General features: G+C 43.3%; 1 protein-coding gene and 1 pseudogene across 1 annotated transcript in view; both read left to right on the top strand.

The window, feature by feature from the left end:
- The window catches only part of NME8 (NME/NM23 family member 8), a 39,178-nt gene that overhangs the window by 7,667 nt on the left and 5,504 nt on the right, over positions 1–26,007 (top strand). Inside the window, exons 5-13 of the mRNA XM_066629188.1 lie at positions 1,305–1,421; positions 2,833–2,992; positions 10,291–10,367; positions 12,961–13,053; positions 16,138–16,297; positions 17,318–17,343; positions 17,902–18,112; positions 22,790–22,934; positions 24,019–24,126. Coding sequence (XP_066485285.1) covers positions 1,305–1,421; positions 2,833–2,992; positions 10,291–10,367; positions 12,961–13,053; positions 16,138–16,297; positions 17,318–17,343; positions 17,902–18,112; positions 22,790–22,934; positions 24,019–24,126 — 1,097 coding nt within the window. The remainder of the gene's footprint in view (positions 1–1,304; positions 1,422–2,832; positions 2,993–10,290; positions 10,368–12,960; positions 13,054–16,137; positions 16,298–17,317; positions 17,344–17,901; positions 18,113–22,789; positions 22,935–24,018; positions 24,127–26,007) is intronic.
- LOC136654629 (5S ribosomal RNA) lies at positions 18,925–19,041 on the top strand (annotated as a pseudogene).

Below are 26,007 nucleotides of genomic sequence, written 5' to 3' on the forward strand. Positions count from 1 at the left end.
CAGAAGCTAGAGTAAGTACCTTCCACTCCTGGGGGTGCTGAAGCCCTGCGCCAGCCTCTGCAGGCCCCCGAAGCTCACAGACACTTAAAATAATGATTGTGACCCACTTCCGGTTTTCAGTTGCAAAACCAGAAGTGGGTTGCAATCATTATTTTGACAGTTTGCGCGCTTTGGAGGCCCTGCGGAGGCAGGAGCAGGGCTCCCCACACCCCAAGGAGTTGACTCCAAGCTCTGGCAAGTGGAAGCAAGCCCCTGCACCCCTCAACAGCGACGCAATTCTGGCGATCGCGTCTCTGCCTCCCCCCTCCCTCACAAGAACTTACAGCGGGGCTCAAACTCCCTGAGATTTTGAGAACCGCTGCATTAATCAATCAAAATCTTTTGCTTGTTTGAAAAAGTAGTTCCAATTAATTGGGGCAGCAGATTTTTTAAAAGGTTTTAATGCAAGAAATTAAATATAAGAACTTACAAATACTGCAACTGTGCGTGCATGCATTCTTAGGGAGCACCCTCTTCCCAAAAAATTATTCTGGTTCACTTATGGTCAAAATACATGGTACTTTTCATTAGTATATTGACTTCTTCCTTTGTAAATAGCACACACAGGGGCACTTGTACCAGACTGGAACTAAGGTAGGATATAGGAGGGTTTTAGAGGACGGGAGGGGGGGATGCCCACTGCACCTGCATCAAATGATTCAACAAACAATAGCTTGCAAACAAACCTTGGTTGTAGGAAGTGCTTAAACCACAATTTCCTGGTTTGGACATCCTGGGAAACTGTTTTAATAAATCAGGAAACTTTGAATTCAACCAGATATGTGATGGAAAGAGGGAGGGACAGGAAGAAACATGGACACACACTTTGTGTTCCAGATCCAACAAACCACAGTCTCTTGGATCATCCGAAATCAGAGCAGTGACATGACAGCAAGAGCCAATTCCAGAATTCGAGCAAAATGATCTTCCACCATCTCGCCTGATCAAGCCTCCACCATGGATTTTCTTCCACTTTGCCTATGCAAATTCAATCATTAATTGATTCACATGAATACAATTAACTGACTCATTATGCACTACTTGTAGATCAATATTTTCTCTACTTGTTAAAAAAAATATTTTTTCTCTACTTGTTGATTTGAGAAAAAAAACATTCTGAAAATTCCCGCCATTGTCTGTAAAATGCATGCTGTTATAAGTATATCAAGCATATAAAGCAAAACTAGGGGCCAGTTAAACATTGGACAGAAAATTATCAGAAGTTTCTGAAAAAAGTGTTTTATTATTATAATATCTATTTACAGGATGGTAAAATGATAGATATAGTGAAAGGTGCAAATGGACCGCTTCTAACTAAAAAAATCATAGCAACAATAGAAAAAGAGAGAAAAATTGTAGCAGGAGAAATACCACGACCTGAGGTAACATTACTGAGTCTATGCATAGGCATTTTGATTAAATTTTGCAGCTGTTTTCTGTGCCTTATCTTTTGCTTGAGTGCTAATAGGAATTTGGGTGGGTTCTTCAGGAGACATTCTTCTTGTCATTTGTTTGAAATCGCTGCCCATACTCACTATATACAGGGTGACGCAAAAGTAGGTGAGCAGTAGGTGGAATAAATGTTATCATTTACTGTCCACCTACTTTTGGGTCACCCTGTATTTGTCTTAAATTTGTATTGCTTCCCCCCCCCCAAAAAAAAATCAGGTATCCCTCTATCACAAGTCATTTTGGAAATGAATGAGGGGTGGCAGCTTACACAAGCAGAGGTTTTTGAAGATCAGCTACAATCTTTGAGGGCAGAGTCTACCAAGAGCTCTTGTTCATTGTAACTGATGCTTGTGGGAGACCATCCCATTGGACTGTGGATTGTAGTTACATGTTAAACTTGTACTTTAACCCTCCATTTTAATGGTTGTGTAATTTTATTATCAAATACTTAAAGAAGAGGAATGAAATACATAATTTGTGCACATATACTCACGCTATTGTCAAGTAATATCTAGAATCAATACAGTAAAGAAAAGTAGGTATAATTGGATATTATCTTGAGGTTCCAGCACATAACAAAAACAAATCATTTATCTTTTGTCCATTATGAGTCCTTTTCTAATAAGATAATTTTGTGGAAATAGCAGTATCCCAATCTGTTTTCATGTACCATTCTTCCTAAAGAGGTGAGGTAGCCATATTTTTCCATTTATTTGTGCAAATACGTATTTCTTTTTTCTGACAGAAACTGAATTCATGACCACTTCCAAAAGCGTATAATCAGTCGGTTTTTTAAAAATAGTTGTCATAGGGGAATAATCATAATTGGGACCCCAGTATGGGGAGAGGGGTTTAATCTTTGACCTCACAGTGTGCCTTTGACAAAATCATATGTGTGTACATTCCCCAAACTTCTATTTGGAAGTGGCCATTGATGGAAATACAAGCTTCCATCCTAAGGTAATTTTGCTAGGCAATTTTCATAAGTATCACAGCGTGGTTACCAAGGGTTAAGCCTCCTACTTCTACACAATGAACCTGATCTTAATTGTGCCATTCTCATGGCTGTTATGTAAGCAGAAAACATAGCAAAAGACAGGTTTACTATAACATACAGTTTGACCCTAAAAGTCAGGTTTAGACATAGGAAATAAATAATAGTTACCTAATTGGTTTTTTTCTACTAAATCTGTTGGTTAAATTATATTTTAATCTGCTTTTAACCTGTTGTAAGCCGCCTTGGGTCCCTTTGGGGAGAAGGGCAGGGTACAAATAAAGTTGTTGTTGTTGTTGTTATTAATAAATACCACCACCACACCTTGACAATAGAAATATTTTCAGGTTCAAGAACTGGTGATTTTAGAAGAGAAAGAATCAGATGAAGAAATTGAGGAAGAAGAAGTTGAAGGCAAGTGTTATTGTAGAAGTCAGGGCCTCTCAGAGGAATTTTATCAAGTTTCTTTTGGGTCCCTTCCTAAAGAGGAAGGGGCGATGAAACAGGGTGAGGGAGAGCGGTGATGTGGGGGGGCAGAACCAGGGGAAGGAGCAGGGCAGAACCAGTCAACAACAGTCAACAAAACCTTTATTAGGCATAAACATTTGATGGGTGAAGACTCTACAGAAACCGTAGAGAGAATAGAAACCTAAGCAGTACACAAATATATGTATATGTGCACACCTACGTATACACACAGATACAAACATACATTACATTTTACATACACACATGAATTATTTAAAATACAGAAAACAATCAGTTACTCTACAGATATTGCCAAGATGTAACCTACTCAGTGATTGCTTGGTACAGAAAGCTTGGCTCGATTCAGATCACTCAAATTTAGAAACTGTGCAACTGAGAGGGTTGTATGCTCGACGTCACCTGCTAGAAGGAATTGAATTATAGAGTTCTCAGAATGCCCTGTTTTAGCATTGAGCAAGGGAGAGAGAAATTGTTGTCTTAGTGCTTGATATCTGGGACAGCGCAACATAATGTGTATGGATGATTCTACTTCGCCTAAATTGCAACTACATAAACGATCTTCCCAGGAAGCATTTCTGAATCTGCCATGTAAGTCATTAGAGGGGGTCACATTACAACATGCCAAGGTAAAGGCCCTTCTCTCCAGGGGGTGCATTAGGAGGGACAGATATTTTGGTTGTTGACCAGTTGCAATTTTAAGTTGAAAATTCAAAGGGGAACATTTTTTCCTTGCTGCGCCTAGAATCTCTTGCCTTTCTATATCATATAGTCTGGTTGTCAAAAGCCTGGTGATAACCTCGGAGAGGGGGCCCCTTGTAGATCGGCCTCAAGGCCCATCTGTTGAGTTTTTTTATAAAATAGTACTAGGCAAGGAGTTAACGTTGAATCAGTCAACAGCCCCTTTAGCAGCAAGTTGTGATCAGTCCTGAAAAAGACTTTGGCCCAGTATTTTAAAAAACCGGACCATGCATGTAACTCTATGTTGACCTGATTCCAGGTAGAGTGCTGCGTAGGGAACGCAATGCGGTAAGCCGAGAATTTTGTAAAGAAATTTAAATTGAACCCTTTCCATTGTGTTATTTAATGCCGGTATCCATATTGGGATGCCATATAAAATTTGTGGTATGACTTTAGCATTGAAAGCTTGTAAAGCAGCTGGTACAAACTGGTTGCCCCAGGAGAAGAAAAAGCGAGTTATGGCTTGAACCACTGGTTTGGATGAATTAATTGCAATCAATTGATGAGAGGACCAGGAATGCTTGTAATGAAATCGAAGACCAAGGTACTGGAATTCCTTGACCTGCTGTATTAATTTTCCACTGAAAAGCCAAGATTGTGGTTTCCATGAGTTCCCAAAAACCACAATTTTAGATTTTTCATAATTTAACTGCAAAGAGTTTATTGTAAAATATTCAATGCAGGCTTTGACCAGTCATCGTAAGCCTATTTTTGTATGTGAGATCAGAGCCATGTCGTCAGCTTATAAAAGTAAAGGGACGTCCACCGATCCTAGTTTGGGGCAATGTGTGTCAAACTTAGTTAAGAAAGGGGCCAAATCATTGATGAAAAGGATGAACAAAATGGGTGCCAGCACACAACCCTGCTTGACCTGCTTGTTGATCGGGATTGGAGCTGAAAGGTCACCTTGTGGGGATAATTTCACTTGACAGAAAGTGTTTAGGTGGAGGACATGAATTAATTCTAATAATCTTTTTTCAAGTCCTATCTTCTCAAGTTTTTCCGAGAGTCTGTCCCTATCAATAGAGTCAAAGGCAGACTTTAAATCCAGGAATGCCACATAGAGTCGAGATTTCTTTTGAGCCACCTGTTTGAAAATTAAATGGGACAATATCACACAGTGGTCAACTGTGGACTTGTTTGGTCTGAAACCTGCTTGCTCTGGACCTATGATGTTATAAACAGATATCTAGGAAGAAAGTTTCTTCAATAAGTGGGATGGTACATTTTCCCTGCGACATCCAAAAGGCTTATTGGCCTGTAGCTAGAGGGAAAGTTCTTATTTCCTTTTTTGAAAATAGGGACCAAGATTGATCTGGTCCAGGATTCTGGAATTACTCCAAATTTATCGATTCTTGTGAATAGTTCCACGATAATTGGGGCCACCAGTCTGGCACTGCTTTATAGATGTCAGAGGAAATTGCATCTGGGCCAGCTGCTTTACCCACTTTTCGCTGTTTAACAATTGAAATGACCTCATCCACTGAGAAAGCAGGCCCGTCTGGGAGGTCTCGTGGGATGGATGCCTGAACAACAGAGGTCGATTTGGATTCATTTTAAAAAAATTGATTTAAAGTGCAATTCCCACAGTTTAGCAGGGATTGTGGTAGTACCAATTGACTCTTTATGAAAACAACCTGATATAATTTGCCAAAAACTCTTAGCATTTTTTTATCTAACAGCGTTGATTAGCAGTGAACATCTTGCTTCTGCAATACGATGGTTCAAAACTCTAACAGCTTCCTTCAGGTGGGCAGTCAGCTTGAAATATTGGTGTAAAAGTGTTTTACCGTTAATGTCTCTAAATTTTTTATAAGTGCTGTGAACAGCAGTTTTCAGAGATAAGCAGATCTGATCAATCTTAGAGTCATCTCGCCCACCCTCAACTCTTCGAGATGAGGGGATCTTACCTAATATGTTCAAAAGAGTAGATATTTCCTCGAAAAAGTGGACAATCCCTGGTTGATCCAGAGTAGACAACTGAGGAACTTCCTTTGCTTGTATCAGTGCACAAAATGAGTCCTTAGAGTCTGGGTCCCATTTAATTCTTTTTGTTATATTTGGGTAGCCTTCTTCCTCCTGGATGTTAGTGTTATAATGATTTGGGAGATAGTCTAAATCACACAACAGAGGAAGATGGTCACTAGACTGAGGGTATCCAACACAAAAGTTTGCTATCTGGGGAAGGAGTTGAGGAGGAACCAAGATATGACCAATAACACTTGCACCTCTAGGTGAGATATAAGTGAATTCTCCATTATCCCCCAATGCTTCTAAGCCATTTAGCCAAGTAAGTCCATAAATCTGTTCCATAACCTTTATTGGCATTAAAACAATAAATTACAATACAATAACAAGTAAGTCCATAAATAATACAAAATTTGGCTAGAAGAAGCCCCGCGGCATTGATGGTTCTATCTTTCGATTGTCTTTTGAATAGACAGGTCTCTGGCAATATCGTGTCAGTAGGTAAGTCCCAAAGTTGATGGAAGATGTCAGAATTATGCCCTATCCTGGAGTTGAAATCTCCTGCGATTAGAATCTTATAACAGGGAAATTTACCAGTCAGGTCACTGATTATACCACTAAGATATGCCCATTGCTTTTCAGTTGCAGATTTATCTTTTAAAGGAGGCATATATATATATATATATATATATATATATATATTATCATTATGCTTTGGGGCATTAGCTTCACCTTGTTTGCTTGTATTTTGCAAAAACTATCAGCCATAAATAGCAATTCATGTTTGAAAGCAGATTTCACTAATATGGCAAGGCCTCCAACTGAGCGGCCTGTTACTGCATTCTTCTGTGCGGGTAAAGATATAGAAACAAACCCATCAAACTCAATAGGTCTAATTGCCCAAGTTTCCTGCAGTAAAATAATATCTAGGTCTCTTAAAACAGTATCTAGCTCTTTTCCACAAGTCTTTGCAAATTAACCAGCGATATTCCAAGATACAATTTTCAGCTGGCCACATGGAATGCTCTGGGAGCGGGTAGGGGAAATTCAGTCTGAAGAAGTTGAAGTTGAGAGGATTTGAGTATCTGGATCCCTCTGATTTCTTACAAGAGGATGTCGTGTCCCTGTTTCAGGGGTAGTGTCCTCAGACAGTCTTGACTTGGCATCCAGGTTGTTCAGTAGATTTGCCCCTTCTGGAGCTATTTCAGTTACTGGGAGAAGATTAATGCAGTCAGGTGTGGAAGGTATCTGCACCAATTGGCTAGATTGAATATCCTCTGATGAGAGCTGTGCTAATTGTGCTGTAGCTTCCTCTAGATTAGCAAATACTATCTGTTGTTTAGTTGGTGGAAGTGAATTACATGTCTCTGCCGCTGCTTTCTCCAACACTACAATTGATTGACAAGGGCCACTGACAATGGACTCTGTAGATGGTGAGTCCAGATTATTCAAAGGCAGTTCCATAAGCTCAGAGATCTGAGCCACATTGACAGATGATAACCCTTGAGAGGAGGACAGACTTCCTCCAGCTGGGGGCTCCTGATGAATCTCTGCCTGGAGGGATCGCCTCTGAAGCGGGGCTGCATTTGGAAGAGAAGTTGGATAGTCTCATGAAGGAGGTAAGCTCTTAGATGATGCAGAGCAGCAGGGGGTCAATACAATGCCCGTTAGTTCTTGCCATACCATCTCCAATTTCTTGACCATCCTTAGTTGTTCCCATCGGGGAAGAAATCTAAATGCTTCCAGGGCCCCCCTGGTCAGTGTGTCCTCATCAATGTCCAGGTGCAGCGATAGATCTATTGACTGGAAGCTTGTGTTGCTGCTGAAAGAGCTAATTTTCCAGGGTGACATCATAGTTTGTGGAGGGTCGTTAGGTGGATGCTGAGGAACATCACCAGTACTTATAATCTCCTCAGAGCTGAGCACAGAGTTCTTTGAAGGATGTTTCCCGGCACATTCCATATCTATGCCGGGCATCTCATCCTGTGGCTCTGTAGTTGAGTTAATGACCCTCTCAGGGCACCTTACTGAAGCCCATATGATCCATCCTAACCAGTTGGTCATTTAGTGTTGCAGGGGGTCGTTGGTTCAAACCTGCAGAGGTGGTTGAAACTCTTTTAGCAGTCAGCTCTATGGATGAAAGAGAGTCCGGAGGAACAGACCGAACTGCCAAATTCCTTGAGTTATTGGATTCTTCAGCAACTTCCATACTATCAATCTCAGTGGCATCGAGCTGCATTGAAAGGTCTTTCCTAGGATTTGAAGGCATTGTGCCCACAATGGCATCAGCTGTTTCATCATCATCCAAAGGATAGCTTACTGACTTAGGTTCAGTCTCCCTCATTTGTTCCTGCCGTGTGGCAAACATATACATCAGATGGGACTCTGACAGAGCAGCCGGAGAAAGCTTTCCACATATGTCTTTGTCAGTCCCTGGATATTGCAGTTTGGAAGAGCGGTTCAGCTTAGTTAAGGCAGCTTCTAGGCAGAAGATTAGGCTTTGCAAGATAGCTGAGTCCCTTTCAATCGTGTTCTTTTTTATATTTGGACTCGGAGAGTTTGTTTGCTCATTAGAGGGGGATGTTGCTGCAGTCTTAGCTGTCTGGGCAGGCAGCCAAGAATCACTTTGTGCAGGGATGGAGGATGACGAAGTGGTCAGAGGCTTTGAGCTATGTGTGGAGGAGGGCAGCAGTTCTCCATTAGAGTCAGAGAAATCAGAGAAGACTCTCTTCGATGTTGTTTTAAATGTGCTGAGAAACCTTCTCATCCCAAACAGAGTCAGGGGAATTGTAGAGGAGTCAAAGGACAGAAGGAGTCTGACTCTAGATGCAGGACTACTTAGCCATTGGGCACTTATCATGTCAATCTGATTCAAATCCATACATAAAAGTTTACTTAAGGATATTTTTACACAGAACCTGTCCCTCCATTTTCCATAATTTACTGGCACTCTGCCAACCTCCAAGAGAATTTGGTTTGCTTGGAAACAGTATGAATGAGAGAGCTTGTTGGCAACCTTCAGTCTCGGAAGACTATGGTATCGCACTCTGGATGGTGATTCTGGCACAGCGTCTAGTGTGGCTGAAAAGGCCGATTCGGGAGTGACAATCCCTTCCGAATCGGCCTTTTCAGCCACACTAGACGCTGTGCCAGAACCACCATCCAGAGCGCATGAGAGGAAGCAGCATGAGAATGAGAGAGCAGCATTAGGCAAAGAGACAGGTTTGATCTCAGATTCTTTTGCAGAGACAGAGGCATCCTTGGGCATTATCTGCATGTGACTATAAGCTCGTGTTGTTGCAGGAGAACTGCCCTTGGGTCTTGGGGCTGGTTGCTCCTGCAGCTTCTTCTGTAGTGCATCAATTTGGGAGGATATAAACTTAAGTTCCTGAAAGATTGCCAAAACTGTTCTAGCTGCAACAAGGGAGTGATCTCCCAAAAGAGAAGAGGGAAGTATTGCCTGGTTCAAGGTCCGCCAGTTCCTCTTGGTCCCCGTGAGCTGGGTCCTTATCTCCCAGTGCACTCTCACAAGCATAAACATTTTGTGGAATCACTTCAGGGCAGGACCCATTCTTAGTGTTTCCCAAACATGGTGTGTTGTTATGTTCTTCCCCCTCCAAATCAATTTCAGTCTCTAGACAGCCCAAGTTGTTAAACAAAGTAGGGTTGGGAGTAAAACACGGTCTTGTTCCAAGATGTTATTTGGTCTAGTCGAAGTTGTTTAGAGACCTTCAGTAGGGAACCGCTGCCAGCTCACTGCCTTTTCCTTATCCTGCCCATGTTTTCAGTCCAAATCAATCCACCAGAGTAGGCACTCCAAAGCAGCAAAATAACCAGTATCAATGTTGCCACTAGGATCTTCAGCAAGTCAAAATAACTTGGGAGAAAAAAAAACCTCCTGCGTGCCACTATGGCTAAGATTGATAAGAGCTCCAGCAGCCGAGATCCTGCTAGAAGGCAGCCATGTTTCCTCCCCATCTTTGTCACTCAGGTCCCCTTTTTGACCCTGGGCCCAGTTATGATATACCCCCTGCACCTCCCTCTCAGAGGTCCTGGTGAGAGTCTTATAGGACAGAATAAGATAGACAGCAGAACAGTTGTATGGTTGTCCATAAATGAGAAGGGCCTATCTTAAATGTTTGAGTGAAGTGGTGTTGCAGAAATGCCTCTGCGCCCACCACTGCCCCTTGTGCTCATACTGGGTGCATGGAGAGCATTCACGGCAAGGCAAAACATTTCAGTGCCTCCCTGATGCAGAAAGCAGCTGTGACCTGGTGCAGGAGTGATAGGGTGAGGTTAGGGAGGAATGTAATGTTCTCTGAGTTCCAAGGAATTGTCAGTTGCTTGGCAGTTTCCAAAAAATTGACATGTATGATAACAGTTTTATTTAGCACTTCCTTGTTTGTGTTCCCATTTCCCTTGATGATCCAGTTCTGTTCCAAAATAGAGGGTAAGGGATGAAAAGGTAGCACACATGGCAGCACTTTGTACAGTGGCAAGCAGGTGTCGGTTAAAAGAGAACATTTGACTATTTTGCTGGCCTGGAAAGTTGCTTATTGTCCATACACATTTGTTCATAAACAGTATGTATTTTGCTGCTTTTCTTTCAGAAGAGGAAAAATATACCGTTGTCATTATAAAACCTGATGCAGTTGCTGGAGGAAAAGCTGAAGAAATTAAAACAACGGTAAACAAAACTTTAAAAACAACAACAAATGTGTGCTATTTTTCTTAGGGCACTAGTTCCTAGTGAGCCGCGGCTCCCTGTGGAGCTGCAGAAACCAGCCAGGGGAGCTGCGGAATCCTTGTGAGAAACCCACTGCCCTATACAATGTATAAGATTGTAGCCCTAATGGGGAGACACAGCCAGTGGCCCAGTAGGTCAAGGGAAACACCCAGTGGCGGTCCTCCCCAGCCCAGCACCCCAGGGCAAAGGTCCCTGATGGCACCCCCCCATGGGCTGTGGCTGCCCCCCATGTGGAAATCTGCCCCCCCCCCACTCACAGAGGCTCATGGAGCCTTGCATGACCTGAACCTGCATCGGGGAAGCTTCCTGATGCTTCCCCGATGCTAAAAACCGTTATTCTGGGAAACCGGGAGCTCGGTTTCCGACCCCATCAGGACCCTCAGAGAGGCTTCTGCTGGGTCCTAGAGGCTTGCGCCTGGGGCATTTGCCCCATCAAACCTAAAGGGAGGTCCGCCACTAGAGCCACCAGTTGAAAAGTTTGGAAACCGCTACCTTAGGGGAAACAGTCTTCTATTGGCACCCATGTAGTATCCACAGAGGTCTGTAGTCCAGATGAGAACCACACTGTGGGCAAAGTATTAAAGTTCCTTTCCCCCCACTGTAATTCTGAACTCATTTATTTGCTCACACACATGCAATTTTTTTAAAAAAGGGTCCGCATGCAAATTTAAAGTAATGTGGTGACCCTTAAATACTATGATGGGAAAAATTTGTGATTTTCCATGCCAAACACAGCCCACAAGCCATATGTTGTGGGGCACACCAAGTCCTTGACAATTCCAATTTTTCCAGCCCCAAGCAAGCCACGAAGAAACTTGATGAGAACCCAGTGAGCTGTCTTCTAAGTTTGGTGGGCTGTATCCAGCTCAGTGGATCATATGGTGTACAGGCCTGTGTTAAATGCTTCTCTGGGCATAACCAGCTCATATGTCATAAAAGTCTCATTTGGCTCATTCTCCAGCAGAGATGCCGCTCCAAACGAAACCCATTGAATCAAGCTCTTTGGCACCAGAATACTTAGTGCTACTGACCCTGATGTATCACTTTTGGTCCAAACTTGATGTGGCACTGCAAAAGCTATAGTGCCTTCATGAATTATAGTGCCACTGATGCAAATGCACAGACTCTGTGCATGTGTCAGCAGCCCTCAGATGCCCCGCCAGAGAAGATAAAGTGGCAGGGGGGATAGTTAGAGTGAGGATTGGGATGGGGAGAGGGCCAAACAAGAGGCAGCAGGGGGAGAATCTTGGAGGCAGCAGCACATGCTACGACCCTATGTCCCCTTACTGGCCCATCCCCAGGAATCTCCTCAGACTTACACCAGCAAAAGAGCTAATGTAGGTCTGAGGAGACCCATTGGATACCAGGTAGCCTATGGAGTGTTAAGTTAAAAAGTTTTTTACCTACCTCTCCTGGACCATCTGGTCACCACCCTCACCCCCTCTGTAAGCAGCACTGCATGCTCTGGGCTGTGGGAAATAGGACTGGGTCATTTGTTTCTCTGTTATAAAATTACTGCCAACTCTTGCTTTGGATCTTGCTGTCTTCTCTGGATCACTGGGCAACAGTGACAGTGTAACAACTAAGGAATTTCTCATCTGCTGAAGCAATGGAAGCACAGTGCCTTTATTTTTTCACGAGGTATCTATTACACAGTAGAGTCACAATGGCATAGCAAGTGGGGCAGGGGAACAGGCCACTTTGGGTGCCAGGCTGAAAGGGTCGCCACGTGAGGCCCTGCCAAAATGGCAGTGGCGGGTGAAGCTGCAGCAGCAGTGTGGTTGCAGGTATGTTTCGGAAGCTTTGTTTTGCTGTTGTAAAATGACTTTTGATGGTGCATGCAGCGTGCCCCCGGCAGCCATTTTTGGTACGCTCTCGCAACGGGTGGCAGCACAGAAGGCCCACCACTTACCCAGGAAAGATTAGTCCGACAGCAGCAGGGGTGGAACAGGGTGGGGAAGTGAGGAATGAGGGAGTTCCCAGACAGGGTAGAGAAAGAGTGGAATCCGTGGTACTCATGTGCACCCATATCCAATTCCCTTCCCTCTCATTTCTGTTGCTGTTACACTCCTCAGACTTATTTCTGTGAAATAGCAGGCGTAGATCCCAGGAGTCCCATGGGGGTGGTGGTGGCTTTCTGAAGGGTAAGTGTCAGTAGTTCATTTACCCCACTGAAACCTCTCCAACTGTACCCCACTCCACAAATACTGTGCATGCTCTGTTGGCAGGGCTGCATTGCAGGGGGGATTTAGGTAGAATTGCACTGAAATATAGTATTTCCTTTTAAGAATCACTGGTAGTTTTGGCTTATAAGTAAGTTATCTCACACCTCCTTGTGTCTTAGAAAGGTATCTACATTAAGGTTTGGGTTACATGCAAATGCTTTTGATTTTAGTCAAATTAATTGACTTTGTTAAAAATAGACTATCCATGTGTTGCTTTTTTTAATTAGTTGACAGCTTAAAAACAATTCAGTGACCCTAATTTTTCTTCTAAACTGTGTTTGAACCTCATGGCTGATCTATGACTGAAGATTACACAAGCAGGCTTTATCATTAATGCAGAGGATGAGAAGATTTTAACTGAAGAACAAATTAGGAACTTTTATGGAAGTAGATCATCAGAGGTAAAAAGAAGAGAAAGATATGGGGGATTGTAGTTATTTGGAAGGCTTTCTGTTCAGAATGCTGCTAGTTTTGATTAGCTGCAACCATCTATTGAATAAATTGCATTTTCATTGCTGTGAGATGATACTCTAGTTGTGATCTGAACTCACAGAAAAGCAATAGAGTTTTAAATTAATTCTCTTCTTGCCTGATTCAGGGTCCAATCCTATCCAATTTTCCAGTGCAGGTGCTGCTGTGCCTATGGGGTATGCACTGCTTCTTGTGTTGGGGAGGCAGTCCTGGAGGCCTCCTCAAGGTAAGGAATGTTTGTTCCCTTACCTCGGGGGCTGCACTGCGGCTGCCCCAGTGCTGGAAAGTTGGATAGGATTGGGCCCTCAGACTTGTCAGACATATTTAGTGCAAGTCACACAAGAAATGATATACATTCATGGCCATTTGTCTCACAACGACTATACAATTCATGTTGTGGCTTCAGCTGTAGAGTGTGGTTGCATCTGAAAGAAGAGATGAAACCACTGTATTGGCTTAAACTCAGGCCACAATGATACCCTAAGGCAGTGGTTCCCAAACTGGTGGGTTGTGACCAACCAGTCAGGGAAGCACTTGTCCCTGTCCCTTTAAGGGGTGGGGAGGGGGGAAGGCAGCTACTCAGTCCCCAGGATTGCACTGCTGCTGGTGATGGGAGGATTTTTTTTACTTACCAGCAACCAGTGCTGCAGTCCGGGGGCGGGGTGGGGGGGTTCTGAGGAGCCCTCTGTAGGGCTCCTCACGCCTCCAAACATAATAAAAGAAAAGGAAAAAAGGGCACTTCCAAACTGGAAGTGCCCTTTTTTCTTTTCAGACTTTTGCAATCACTGGGAGCCCTACCGAGGGCCTGAATACTCAGGATCATGTTACTGGTTTTGTTGCGAGCTGCCTCTCCCCGTCCAAGCTGCTCCGAGACCGGTCTCCTGCTGGAGCCTCGCCAACGGCTTGGCACGGGAACGCTGTGCAGCTGTTGTTTGTCGTTTCTGTGCCTTACAGCCCAACCTCTTGCACCCCCAAAGACAAGGAAGACTCAGAGGCAGAAGTTCTCCTCCACACTCCTCCTTTACTTATGTACAGATAATTTACAAGTCCAAGTAGTACAAACAATACACGATCCACTCTCCAACCAACGTAGCCTCCGGCACACAATGCTCTGCTTCTCCCACACACTTGCTTGCCTCTGCTGGATATTTATATATCTTGCAGCCAATCACAGCATTGAGGATTACTGCACAGTCATGCTGACTATGCTACTGCTGCCACACACACACACACACTCACTTGAGATCTCCTGATGCACATCACCCGATGTTGCATCAACTTGAGACTCCCAGGATGCTGTGCACTCCTGGTTTGGCCAAGGCTTCAGGCCTGATACTGTGCAGCCAGTAAATTACCTGTCAGGCTGGGGTTCAGCCCATGACAGGTTTTCCCCCTCCCCTGCACATACTTACAGGCACTCTCAACTCTCTTGTAGGAGTTTGGGAAGCACTGCCCTAAGGTGATTCAGCAGTACCCCACTTAACTGCCACAGAAAAGGAACAATGCCCTTTCCCTGACAAAGATTATACACACACACAAATTAACTTTATATTGAATGATTTTTGATTTTGGATTAGATTGAAATAAAATATTTCAATGCTTTTTGTATTTATTTGGGATAGCTTTTAATTTTCAGTTTTTCCACAGTTGTCTTAAAATAGTTGTGGAAAAACTGAAAATTAAAAGCTATCCCAAATAAATACAAAAAGTATTTTACAAGGATAGCCTATGCATCTTTACTCAGAAGTAAGTTTCAGTATGTTCAATAGGACTTACTTTTAGGGAAATTGGCACAGGATTGTAGCCTTAGTGCAGAGGTCCCAAACTGGGGCGTCATGACGCTCCAGCTGGGAAAGCCCTATCAGTTCCCTCTTAAGGGGGTGAGATGACAACAGTGGCAGTGATTGGACCTCTGTGGTTACACTGCCACTGGGGACAAAAGAGCTTTTTGTTACTTATGGGGACAGCGCTGGCCCTCCAGAGGGTGTGGAGAGCCTGGGCCCCCCTTTGTGGGCCTCCCCACACCTCAGAAGTGCTAATATGGTCATGACTCACTTCAGGTTTTCACAATTGTATTTTTTAGCATTTATGGGGAAGCATGTAGAGGGGGTTGGGGGCTCCCCGCACCCTCTGGAGGTCTGGTGCTGCCCCCTCTAAGTATAAAAAAAGCCTTTTGTCCCCCCATGGTGGCATGATCACAGAGGTTCTGTCACCATTGTCGCCCCTCTCCTGCAAGGACTCACAGCAGCCCAAGAGAGTTTGGGAACCGCTCATTAGTGCGAGCTACATATGTTTTCTCACATAATCCGTTTTAAAAATCGTATTCACATTTTGTCCAATAGTTTAATATACTGTCAAAAGCCAGAGATAATAATCAATGGTCTAAAATATGTCCTGGGGCTAATTTTTCAGTTTGCCTTCTACTGAGCCTGATGCTGCTTCTCAGCTAATGTTCTTTGAAAATGTGTCAAAAGCAGCACCTGGGCACATTTGCTGATGATACCCTACTGTAGGAGAAGTCCCAGAGTCATCCTAGACGACGCCTTTGGATCTTTCTTCTCATAAGGATACATACATTCCTCCAATGCCTATCTCCAGCAGGCTACAGTCCCTCCTTCCCTCTTCTGTATATCAACCTCCTCTTGAATCAGATAAAGTCTGTCACTAGTAACAGGTGCTATGCTTTCTACCCCAGACAAAAACATATTAAAAATAGTATATAGGAAGTGATGTGCGTTATATGCAGCCCAATTCTATACACACTTTCCTGGGAGTAAACCACATTGACACTAATGGGACTTACTTCTGAGTAGACATGCTCAGGATTGGGCTGACGGTCAATTTGTCACCACTGTGTCCTGGCTGAACTTCACACTCTCCCGAGTGATCTTATAGGTATCTTTGTATCAGGTAATATAAGAATAACATGGAAGCAATTTATTGCTAACAGAAGGTATAATGCAATTGATCACTTTTCTTTTTTCTTAATCCTTAATGGCAAAACAATTTTTCAGCCGGAATTTGAAGACTTTGTTGCATTTATGATGTCTGGCCCAAGTCACATTCTCATCGTGACTGAAGGAAAGCAAGCACCTGACATTATGCCTCTTGTATCAGAACTGGGTGAAGCAGAGGAGGAAGAAGAGGAAGAGGAGGAGGAGGGCGAGGGCGAGGGCCTACCCAAAACTGAAGGAGAATTGCTGAATATACTTAGTACTGAAAAATCTGTCAGGTAAATTGTACCATGGAGTGTGTGTTCATGATTTTAAAAAAATATCTTAATAATATTACAGATGGGGCCTCAGTATCCACAGGGGATCTATTCTCAGCTGCCCGCAAATGCTGAATTTCGCAGATAACTAATCCAAAATTGGCCCTACCTGAGCCCTCTGGAGGGCTTTCTGAAGCCAGCAGAGGCAGCAAGCTTCCTGCTGCTGTCTCTGTGAGCTTCAGAATGACCTTTTCAGCCAAAAAAAATAAATGCTGCTTTTTGTTTCCTGAGGGAAACCAGAATTGACTTTTTATGCCATATAAGGCATTCTGAGGGCTTCTCCAGGCCTCCAAATGCCTTATATGGCATAAAAACCTTCACTTGCTATTTCCCTCGGGAAACTGGAAGTAGAGTTTTTTTTTTGTCTGAAAAGGCAATTCTGGCACCCACAGAGGCAGCAGGGGGAGGGTGGCGCATGCTGCCTCTGCAGTCTTCAGAAAGCCCTCTGGAGGGCTCAGGTGGGGCCAAATCTGGCCCCACATAGCTCCAGGGGATCCACATTGAGCCAGCTCTGCTGATGAATAATTCACGGATAAGGAGGCCCCACCTGTATATATTTGTTTATATGGAAACATCCATATTCATGATACTTTGCAACAAATGAAAGGACAAATCCCTGTCTGGAGAATCTCACATTCTAGAAACAGAAACAAGGGAAAACACAGGATGGGAAGGGAAGGCTGAGTAAAGTAAGGGAAGAATATGAGGTCCTCTCACATATATACTGGTTTAGCTGCAGTAGTGATAGAACAATTAATAATAATGCTTGCATGGAAATGATTTCAAATGCCAACATGTGCAGAAGTTCAGCAGCATATCTCAGGACTGCTTCATTCTGTTCCATTCCATGGTGTTCCTCTGCTTTGCATCCCACTCCGCCTGCGTTTGGTTTGTGGAATTTCTAAGATAAGAAATTTTAAAAGAATTTCTCAAGGGTCTTCAACTCATAGTTATAGAGCCCAATCCTATCTCCCCCCCCCCTCCACTGGTGCAGCGGTACCAAAAATGGGCATGCTGTACTGGGAGGGGGGCAAATTAGGAGACTTCAGAGGCAAAAGGGATCCTTGCCCACAGTGGGTCTCCCTGGACTCCATTAGCAATTTTGCAACTATGACTACTATGAACACGTGAGGGCTACAGTTGGTATTCCTTCAGACCTGCTGGTGAATGCTGAAAGTGATTTTATCTTAAAGCTTGTTTTCAGCATTTGTAAATGAGAATGGCCTTTGATAATTTACTTATCAGAGATAGTCAGTTGTCTCTGAGATTTACCAGAGAAGAGAATTTTCTGACATTTTCACTGGTCTCCTTCTTATGAATTCTTATGAGTTGGTAAAAGCACAACATTCACTAACTTTCCAAATTCATTGTAAAATATATATGTCACTTCAGAAATACGTTATATTAATTACATTTTTCTACTCCAAAAAGATTAGAGGTGTCTGGCAACCAAACCTATGTATTCAACTACAGATCTGTTATGTATGCATTTACTGATCAACTGTAGCATAATATTACAATAATTCCATGCCTTCTTAGCTTGCAGGGAGTCTTGGAAGAGCAAGAGATGTTAAATTTATGTGACATTCAAGACAGCGTTGAAGAAGCAAGTAGGCAGCTTGCTTTCTTTTTTCCTGAGCGTTCTAGATCAAAGAAAGGTCCATTTGTGGAACGAACATTGGCCTTGATCAGACCTTCTCTTTTAAGGGAAAGAAGAGGTTAGTGAAGATGATGAATGACCTTTTTCCATTTGCACAATTCATATTTTAAGTCATGCCTCGTGTGGGCTTAAGAATGACTGTGCATTCAATGAGCTGGTGATTCAGGTTCATAGGAGAAGAAGCTGTAATAAAAGATGTCAGAAAGATTTTTTTTATGGTGAGGAAAAAATGAAAGATGAGTATAGCAATTCTGTTTCTCAAACAGTAACATAAGTATCATTGGGGGCACTTCACAGCGTGACACATTGTACTTGGTCTCACTGCCACAAGGACTGCATGAGATTGCTCAGCCTGGTTTGACCAAACGTGGAGAGGGAAGGAGTGGCAGAGTAGCAGCAGCAAAGTGTGATCAGGTGGCAGTTCCGCCCTTTAAAAGAGGTGGGAGATGGACAAGAAGAATGTAGAATGGAAAAGAGATCAGGGAGTAGTAGCAAGAAGCCTCTTCCTTACTGCAAGGAAAACTGTGGAGCAAACCACCCACCACAGATTCCTCGGAGGCAGCAGTAAAAATAGTGCCTGTAAAGGTGGCACTCAAAAAGTCAAATGTTACTTGCAAAAAATAAACAAATAAATAAACAAATACCAAAGCCATGCTGTACAGGATTATCCACAGGAGTAGTTGAGGCTTTGCAGTGGTGCATGCTTACACCTAAGGATCCAGAGTTTGTTAGCTAGTAGAGATTCTGGAAAAAGTTTTGTTTGAAATTAAGAAATGGAACGTATGTAGATGGAAGGAGTTAATCATAAATGTGTTGCAAGAATTCTGTAGATCAAAGGGAAAGAGACAAATATTACTTTGGCATTAATAAGACAGCAACTGTTACCCTGCACATGCCCAATCTCCTCTGATCTTGGAAGCTAAGCAAGGTCAGGCCTGGTTAGTACTTGGATGGGAGACCGCCTGGGAATACTGGGTGCTGTAGGCTTATACCATAGTCTTTCGAGACTGAAGGTTGCCAACCATTAATAAGAATCAGAAAATAAGTTTTGGAATATTAAGAAAAACGTGTGTGTGGGCATGGGGAAAATAGACTACAAGCATCCCCCCTTATCTTTGGGGGATCCATCCACATGGATACAGAAACTGTGGATAACAGGGAACCCTATCTCTGTGGACCCCACACCCATTACCTTTGTTTTTCTTCTGTGGTGCCAAGCAGGAATGTACAGGTTGAGTCTCGTTATTCACGTGGGTTCCCTTCCCTGAACTCACATGGATGGCAAAAATCACATTAAAGCAAATTCATTTAAAAAACAATATTCTTTTGCTCAGTGATTTAAAAACAACCTTGCTGATCTTTGTAATGCATCAGGCAGACAAATAAGTCTCTCCCCAGGTGCTTAGAAAGGCTGCACTCCGAGGCAGCAGTCCCTCCCTTCACCAGGAGCCACAGGTGGGGGAAAGAATGGAGGAGGTGATAATCACTGCTATTTAGCATTCCTTGACATGCTCTGGGGGAAGGGAGGGCGTCACTTGCCTCAGAGTGAATCTGTTCTGAGTGCCTGGAGAGAGAATGATTGGTGGTCAGCTGGCTGACCTCTCTCAAAGCTACTGTTAAAGGAACTTTTTCCTTTAATTTAAAGGGCCCTTCTCATTGCATTGAGATAAAACCATAGGTGAAAAATCCGTGGATAATTAGCTTATACCTGTAGTTTAACAGAACGCTATAAGCAGGCATACTTATAGAAAGACAAGCAGTTAGAAAGAATGATTAGGAAGACACAGCCAGAACGTAAGCAGGAAGGGGGCTGCAGAGAACTGCAGATAACTGTATTCTCAGCAGTGGCGTAGCTAAGGGGGTGCAGGAGGTAGCAGTTGCACCGGGCATCAAGCTTTAGGGGGGCAACAAGCTGAGCTTGATACTAGTGACCAAACCTGTAAAAATCTTGGTATGTATGAACATCATCATCATGTTATATATCATTGGAAAGGTAATTTAATGCTGAATGCAGTGCAACAAACTGCACTGGAATATCTGTATTCTGTCAAATGTTATGGCCAATTAACCAGAAAATGAAAACACAACTGTCTTGTGGAACAAAAAATGGATTTGCTTAACTCCAAACTAACCTGTGAGACTGATTGTTCTGAGTGCCAATGAGATGTTGTTATGATACAGCATGGAACCAATAATTTTTTATTTATTTAGTTAATTAAATTTGATTTTGTCATGCAAGGGGCTACAAAATCTTTGACCTCAGGTAGCAGATAGATGCCTTAGCTATGCCACTGACTGGCGGGAGGCAGCAGAGCAAGTGGGTGGTGAGCTGCTGGGGGGAGGAGGTGGGTTCCTCCCAATTTTCACTTTTTAAAAAGCCCGGGCATGATGTCACTTCTGGTTGTGACATCACTTCCAGGGCAACATTTTGAACTTGGCACAGGGTTACATGATAATTAGCTATGCCACTGATCCTCAGATACGAGATCCGTGGATATGGGGGGTCACCTGTATAAATAGAATGTGAAGCCAAAATGGTAAAGGTGGGAAACGGGTGAAGGCTTTTATATTTTGTTCCCTCTCATTCTTGGCCCTGCGTGCAGCTTCTAATCTGTGGATGAGATCATGAATAAGACTGCAGTCCTATACATACTTATCCTGTTTATAAATTCTATTTATATCAAAAGCCCCATTAAACACTGTGTGTCTTACAGCACAATCCTATGGATGTCTTCTCAGAAGTAAGATCTATTGCATTCAATGCAGCTTTCTCCCAGGAAGATGCTCATAGGATTGCAGCCTTTTTCCTGGGTAAAAGACTTGCTTTTGTATGACTCTACTTCTTAACATGTATGTGTGTGTGCTTGTGTCTGTGTCTGTGTGTGTTATATTATGCCTGTTAGAGCCAGCATAATCCATTCTTGTTTTATGCCTTAAAAATATTAATTTAATTGCTTAGGCATATTTTGCCTATTGAGTTTGTGGTATAGGTTTAGCTTCAAAACTCTGCTGCTCTGGTCTCATGCAACCAGCTGCTTGCACCATAATGTGGGTTTCACACTTTTGGTTTCCTGAGTAGTGCAAGGCTGATCTAAAGATATCATCAGAAGTATCCCATCTTTAGGAATAAAACTGTGACAAATGGCTATTAAGCTAGTTTATTCATGTTTGTGAGTACATATGATCTTGATTTTGACTGCCTTCTTCACTTTTACAGCTGAATGTGGATTATCAAGGACAGACTTAGCCTTGTCTTCCTGTATGACAATATGTAAATTAGCAAATTTTGAAGTTCATATTTACCTATAACTTTAACACAATATACACTCTGCACTGGACCACCCTTACTCCACCTTCATATTTTAGATGGCCATCTTCTTAAAGATAAAATCAGCACAACATTCATTAAAAATCAACTTGCATACATGCAAATGCTGTGAATAAGCTGTGGTGTTTGATCACTGATCACAGCCTGATCCGTGAACACTAACACCAGTGTGCAAAAATAGGTTTGCATGCTGATTACATATGATGCTTGAGTGCTAAACAAATGCTTGGGCTGATGTTTGGCAGCAAGGACTATGGAGTTGGGGTGATTAGTGGAGATACACTGGCTCATCTTGCCATTAGTGGGCAGGTGCTGCTTAAAAGAAAAAATAAAATTCAGAGCCTTTGTTATCCTGCCTCCTTAAGCTGGAGGTGGAACTGGGAGAACAGAGGCTCAGTGTTAATGCATAGACCTGGTCAGCTATTAGGTTAAGATTTGAAAGAGTGGCAGAGTGAGATGATTATTGAGAAAGTGAAGCTGTTTTTTTTTGTTTTTTTTTACTTTTTGGAGGGCAGAAGACGGGCAGCCCAATCCTGAGCTGCCCGTCACACAGGGCTGCAGTGGTACCGAAAATGACTGCAGCTGGATCCAACACACCCCAGGCAGCCAATGCTGCCTTGTCAGGTGAAAGGGACTTTTGTCCCCTTTCCCTGTGTAACACAAGTAGCCCTGCAATGGAGCTACCCAATTCTATGGCGACACACGGGTTGGCTTAGAATTTAGAGCCTCCATGTTGGGCCAATGGCCCAACAGGAAGCTCAGGATCCAGTGGAGCACCGGTCCCACCTCTCTCCTGCCCCCTCCCTCCCCCCAGCATGCCTCCTCCCTGCATTTTTAGAAAAAAAGAAATTATTTCATGAGGTGTTGATACATTTTGAAAGGGAGAATCTTGATGAAAATGAATTTGGAGGGATGAATTGGAGAGAATTTGAGAATTTTTGATACTTTGGGGGCAAATGAATTCAAGGGGGAAATGAATTGGGAGACTGTAAATTAATTGAAAAGGAAGTGATTGGTGAACTTGATATTTGGAGCTCAAACTCAGCCTCTACCTTGTACTCAGTTTGTTGCCTTTAGCTAGTCACCTGTCTCCATCAGGTCCAACCCTCTGTTTCCAACTATGGCCAGCCACATGCCTCTAGTAAGCTTATAAGCAAGACATGAGCGCATCAGTATTTCTTTACTGTTGTCTCAAACATCTGGTACTGAACTTGGGGATATTCATGGCTGATAGGAAGGAAGAGCTGGGATGGATCAGGAAGGAGTATCTCTGGGTGAGAGGAGCTAATAGAAAATGGCTGGATGGCTAAATTTGTGGCAATAACCACTTTTGGGAGGCACCTGCCACTATAGTCACAATGCGTCCACAGCAACAATTAACTTTTATGTGTAATCTTTTCCACCTAGATTCTATTCTGCAGAGGATTAAGGACGATGGGTTTACAATTGCAATGCAAAGGGAAATAGTCTTAACAGAAGCTCAAGCACGTGATTTTTACAAGGAGCATGAAAATGAGGATTATTTCCCAGTTCTTCTGGAGCAAATGACCAGGTACAAATTGAAACACAAGAAAATGCCTAAAAAACAAGCAAACAAAAACACAATACAGTAATAAATCTCTAAGGCTCTTCCTTAATAAAGTTAGGGTAGGAATCAAATAATCAGGTATGTATATAATAAGAATACATTAACACTGTTCAGCACATAATGTACTATATACATATGCTGTGATTCAGAGCTGGGCAAACCATCTGTGTGCCCGTTAGATCTTCCCCCCCCCCCTAAGAATTGATCTCTCAACAGCTGTCACAATGGAATTTCAAAGCATGCAGTAAATCATACTCTTGTTCCCTGCTGCATGTATTCAGAATTCATCAGAGAATAAATAAATCTGATCATGGTAAATCTGTCATTTAATCTAGCCATTTCCAAGATCAGTAGCGTCCATACAGTTGCCAGAATCTTATAAAATCAGAGCTGGCTCATCCATGAAGCTAACAGTGATGTTCACATTGGCCACAGATTAGGGCAGCGGCTAATAGACTCCCATTGATTCCCCCCACATCTGCTGTGGTTGAAGCCATCCTCCTTACTTTGCCCTTGGCCCATGTGGGCTCTTGAATCAAAGCAGCTTCTTCCTCAACATGGACTTTTTAACCTATTTCTGCCCAGCCCACAGGTGTATACATTTGATCCCTGTTGTGTATATGCAAAGTTGGGCAGAAATGGCTTAAACAAAGCAGGAAATAAGGAGTAGACTGGGAGCAATCCCAGGATGTTCTGCTTTGATTCAAGATCCCATGTGTAGGAAAGAGCCAGGTAAGGGGAGTGCAGCTTTAGGGAGTGGGCCCAGCAGAGGAGATAGTGGTACTATTGGACTGCCTTCAGCCACCCCTGGATGAAATTGCCAGAGAGCTAAAACTAGGTGCTGGGATCAACGCCAGGGAAAGGGAAGATTAGAGGCAGAGCAAATGTATTTTAGAATATCTTAGGTTGCAATCCTATACACACTTACCTCAGAGTAAAACACAGCCAACACAATGGGACTTCTATGTAGACATGCATAGGATTGTGCTGTTAGTTTTATGTTTTAAAAGGCATTTAAAAATAAGTTTGCTATATTTGCACTGAACAGTGGACCGACACTTGCACTTGCTTTGGTACGAGAAAATGCAGTACAAAAATGGAGAGGTTTACTGGGCCCAAAGATTGTTGAAGAAGCAAAGGAGCAAAGCCCAGAAAGGTAATATTTGCAATAATTGCATCTTATTGGCACATGGTATCTTGACAAATGAAGGTGGCTATTTGTGCTATGGATCAGTTCAGTGTTGTAACTCACAGAGTAACAGTGCCATCATCTGGACAGCTTTGAATATTTCAGTACATTGCAGATACTTATAAGCCCGCAGCTGTCTGCAGCAAACCATTTGTTGACTTTGAAGACACATGAACCATCACAAGTTCCACGAAAGGATTCATATCATACCTTTTGGAAAGAATGTACTAAGTAGTGAACATTTATAGAAGAGTAAAGTTTCACACACACATAAGCACAAGCAGTAGAAAACAAAATGCATGCTTTGTTTAGTATATAGTGATTGCAACTGAGACAATCAGGTTATGTTTGTTTAAAAAGTATCCTGTCTTTTCTAATAGAATGTCTAAGGCAGGATATCATTAATATACAATTAAACATGAAAACACCAAACAGTATAGTCAAAAATGAAACATTATAATACAAAAACTAAAACCACCAAAAATACAATCTATAAGTTATATAACCAGAGAGTCAACAACACCCCAAACAAAATAAACAGAGGGCCAGATAAACTAACCCAACAAAGCATTAAAAGCATTTAAAGGCCAGCAACAGAGGACTGGCAGCCCAATCCTGCAGCTGTGCCGAAATGGCAACCGCTGCATCCTGTAGGGCAGGGATACAGCAGCAGGTTGCTTCAGATCTGTGCCCACTATTGGGTGGGTGCAGAACTGAGGGCACCCATGTTGGGTTTCCTGACCCAGGAGGGAAGGTCGGAATATGGTGACAGAGCCTCCTAGGTCCACTTCTCTCCTCCCCCTGCCCAGTTCTGCTCCCTCCCTGCCCCAGAATGCCCTGCCACTGGCTGGTGGTAAAACTTATCATCCTTCTGTGCAGCGGCCCTGCACCGACTGCCACTGGGCCTGGCAACAGGGGTGCACCTGTACCTCCAGTGCAAAAGTGCCTTATGGCACTTTTCATGAAGTCGGGCCAGTGGCGTCAGCAGAGTGGCAGTACTGGGCCCAATAAGTTTGGGTCCTAAAAGCCCAATTCTATCCTTTTTGGCATCTCTGGGTACAGCAGCACTGAAATAGTTACCACTGCATCCAGCTGGGCCAGGGAGGCCACCAGAGATCTCCTCGGGGGACAGGGACTTTCATCCCCTTACCCCAGGTAAAACCGTGTCTGGGCAATGGGGCTGCTTGAGTCTGTATCAGACTTGCGCAGGCTTGAGAAACCCCATATTGGGCTTTGCAGCCAACACAGGGCATAGGATCTGGTGGAAGAGGCCTCCACCAGTCCAACCTCCCTCCCAGGCCATTCCCCCCACCCCTCCCTCCCTCCACCCTGGAACCCCTGCCCCAGACCCAAAAAGCTGCACTGCAGCTTGGCAATGCTACTTACCATTAATAACAACAACTACTACTAGGTATTTATATACCGCCTTTCTGATCATCAGATTACTCCTCTGACTTTATTGAAGGTGGTTTACCTAGGCAGGCATTTCTAAATCCCTCAAGGGGATTTTTACAATCATAGAGGTTCTCTCTTTCAAGAGCCAACAACATTTCAGAATGGATCTTCCTGGTTTGGTCTCACTTCTGGCCTCCAGTTCTCCCATGCAGGCTGGCAAGCAGCTCCATCTCTCACATGGAGGGCAGCCAAGACGCTTCTTGCTCACACCAAGAGCAGGTGGAATCACTCAGCTGGGCTTGTCAGCTGCTTCAAGGTCTCGCCATTCTCAGCTGTTCAGGGAGCTGCTGGTGTCCTCGAACTGGCAACCTTCTGATGTTATCTTCAGGCTAACAGAGGCTCTACCCTCTAGACCAGACCTCCTGCCTTCTTAGCGGCTCTTCATCAACATCC

The sequence above is a fragment of the Tiliqua scincoides genome, chromosome 5 (assembly GCF_035046505.1).
Source record: "Tiliqua scincoides isolate rTilSci1 chromosome 5, rTilSci1.hap2, whole genome shotgun sequence".
NCBI lineage: Eukaryota > Metazoa > Chordata > Lepidosauria > Squamata > Scincidae > Tiliqua > Tiliqua scincoides.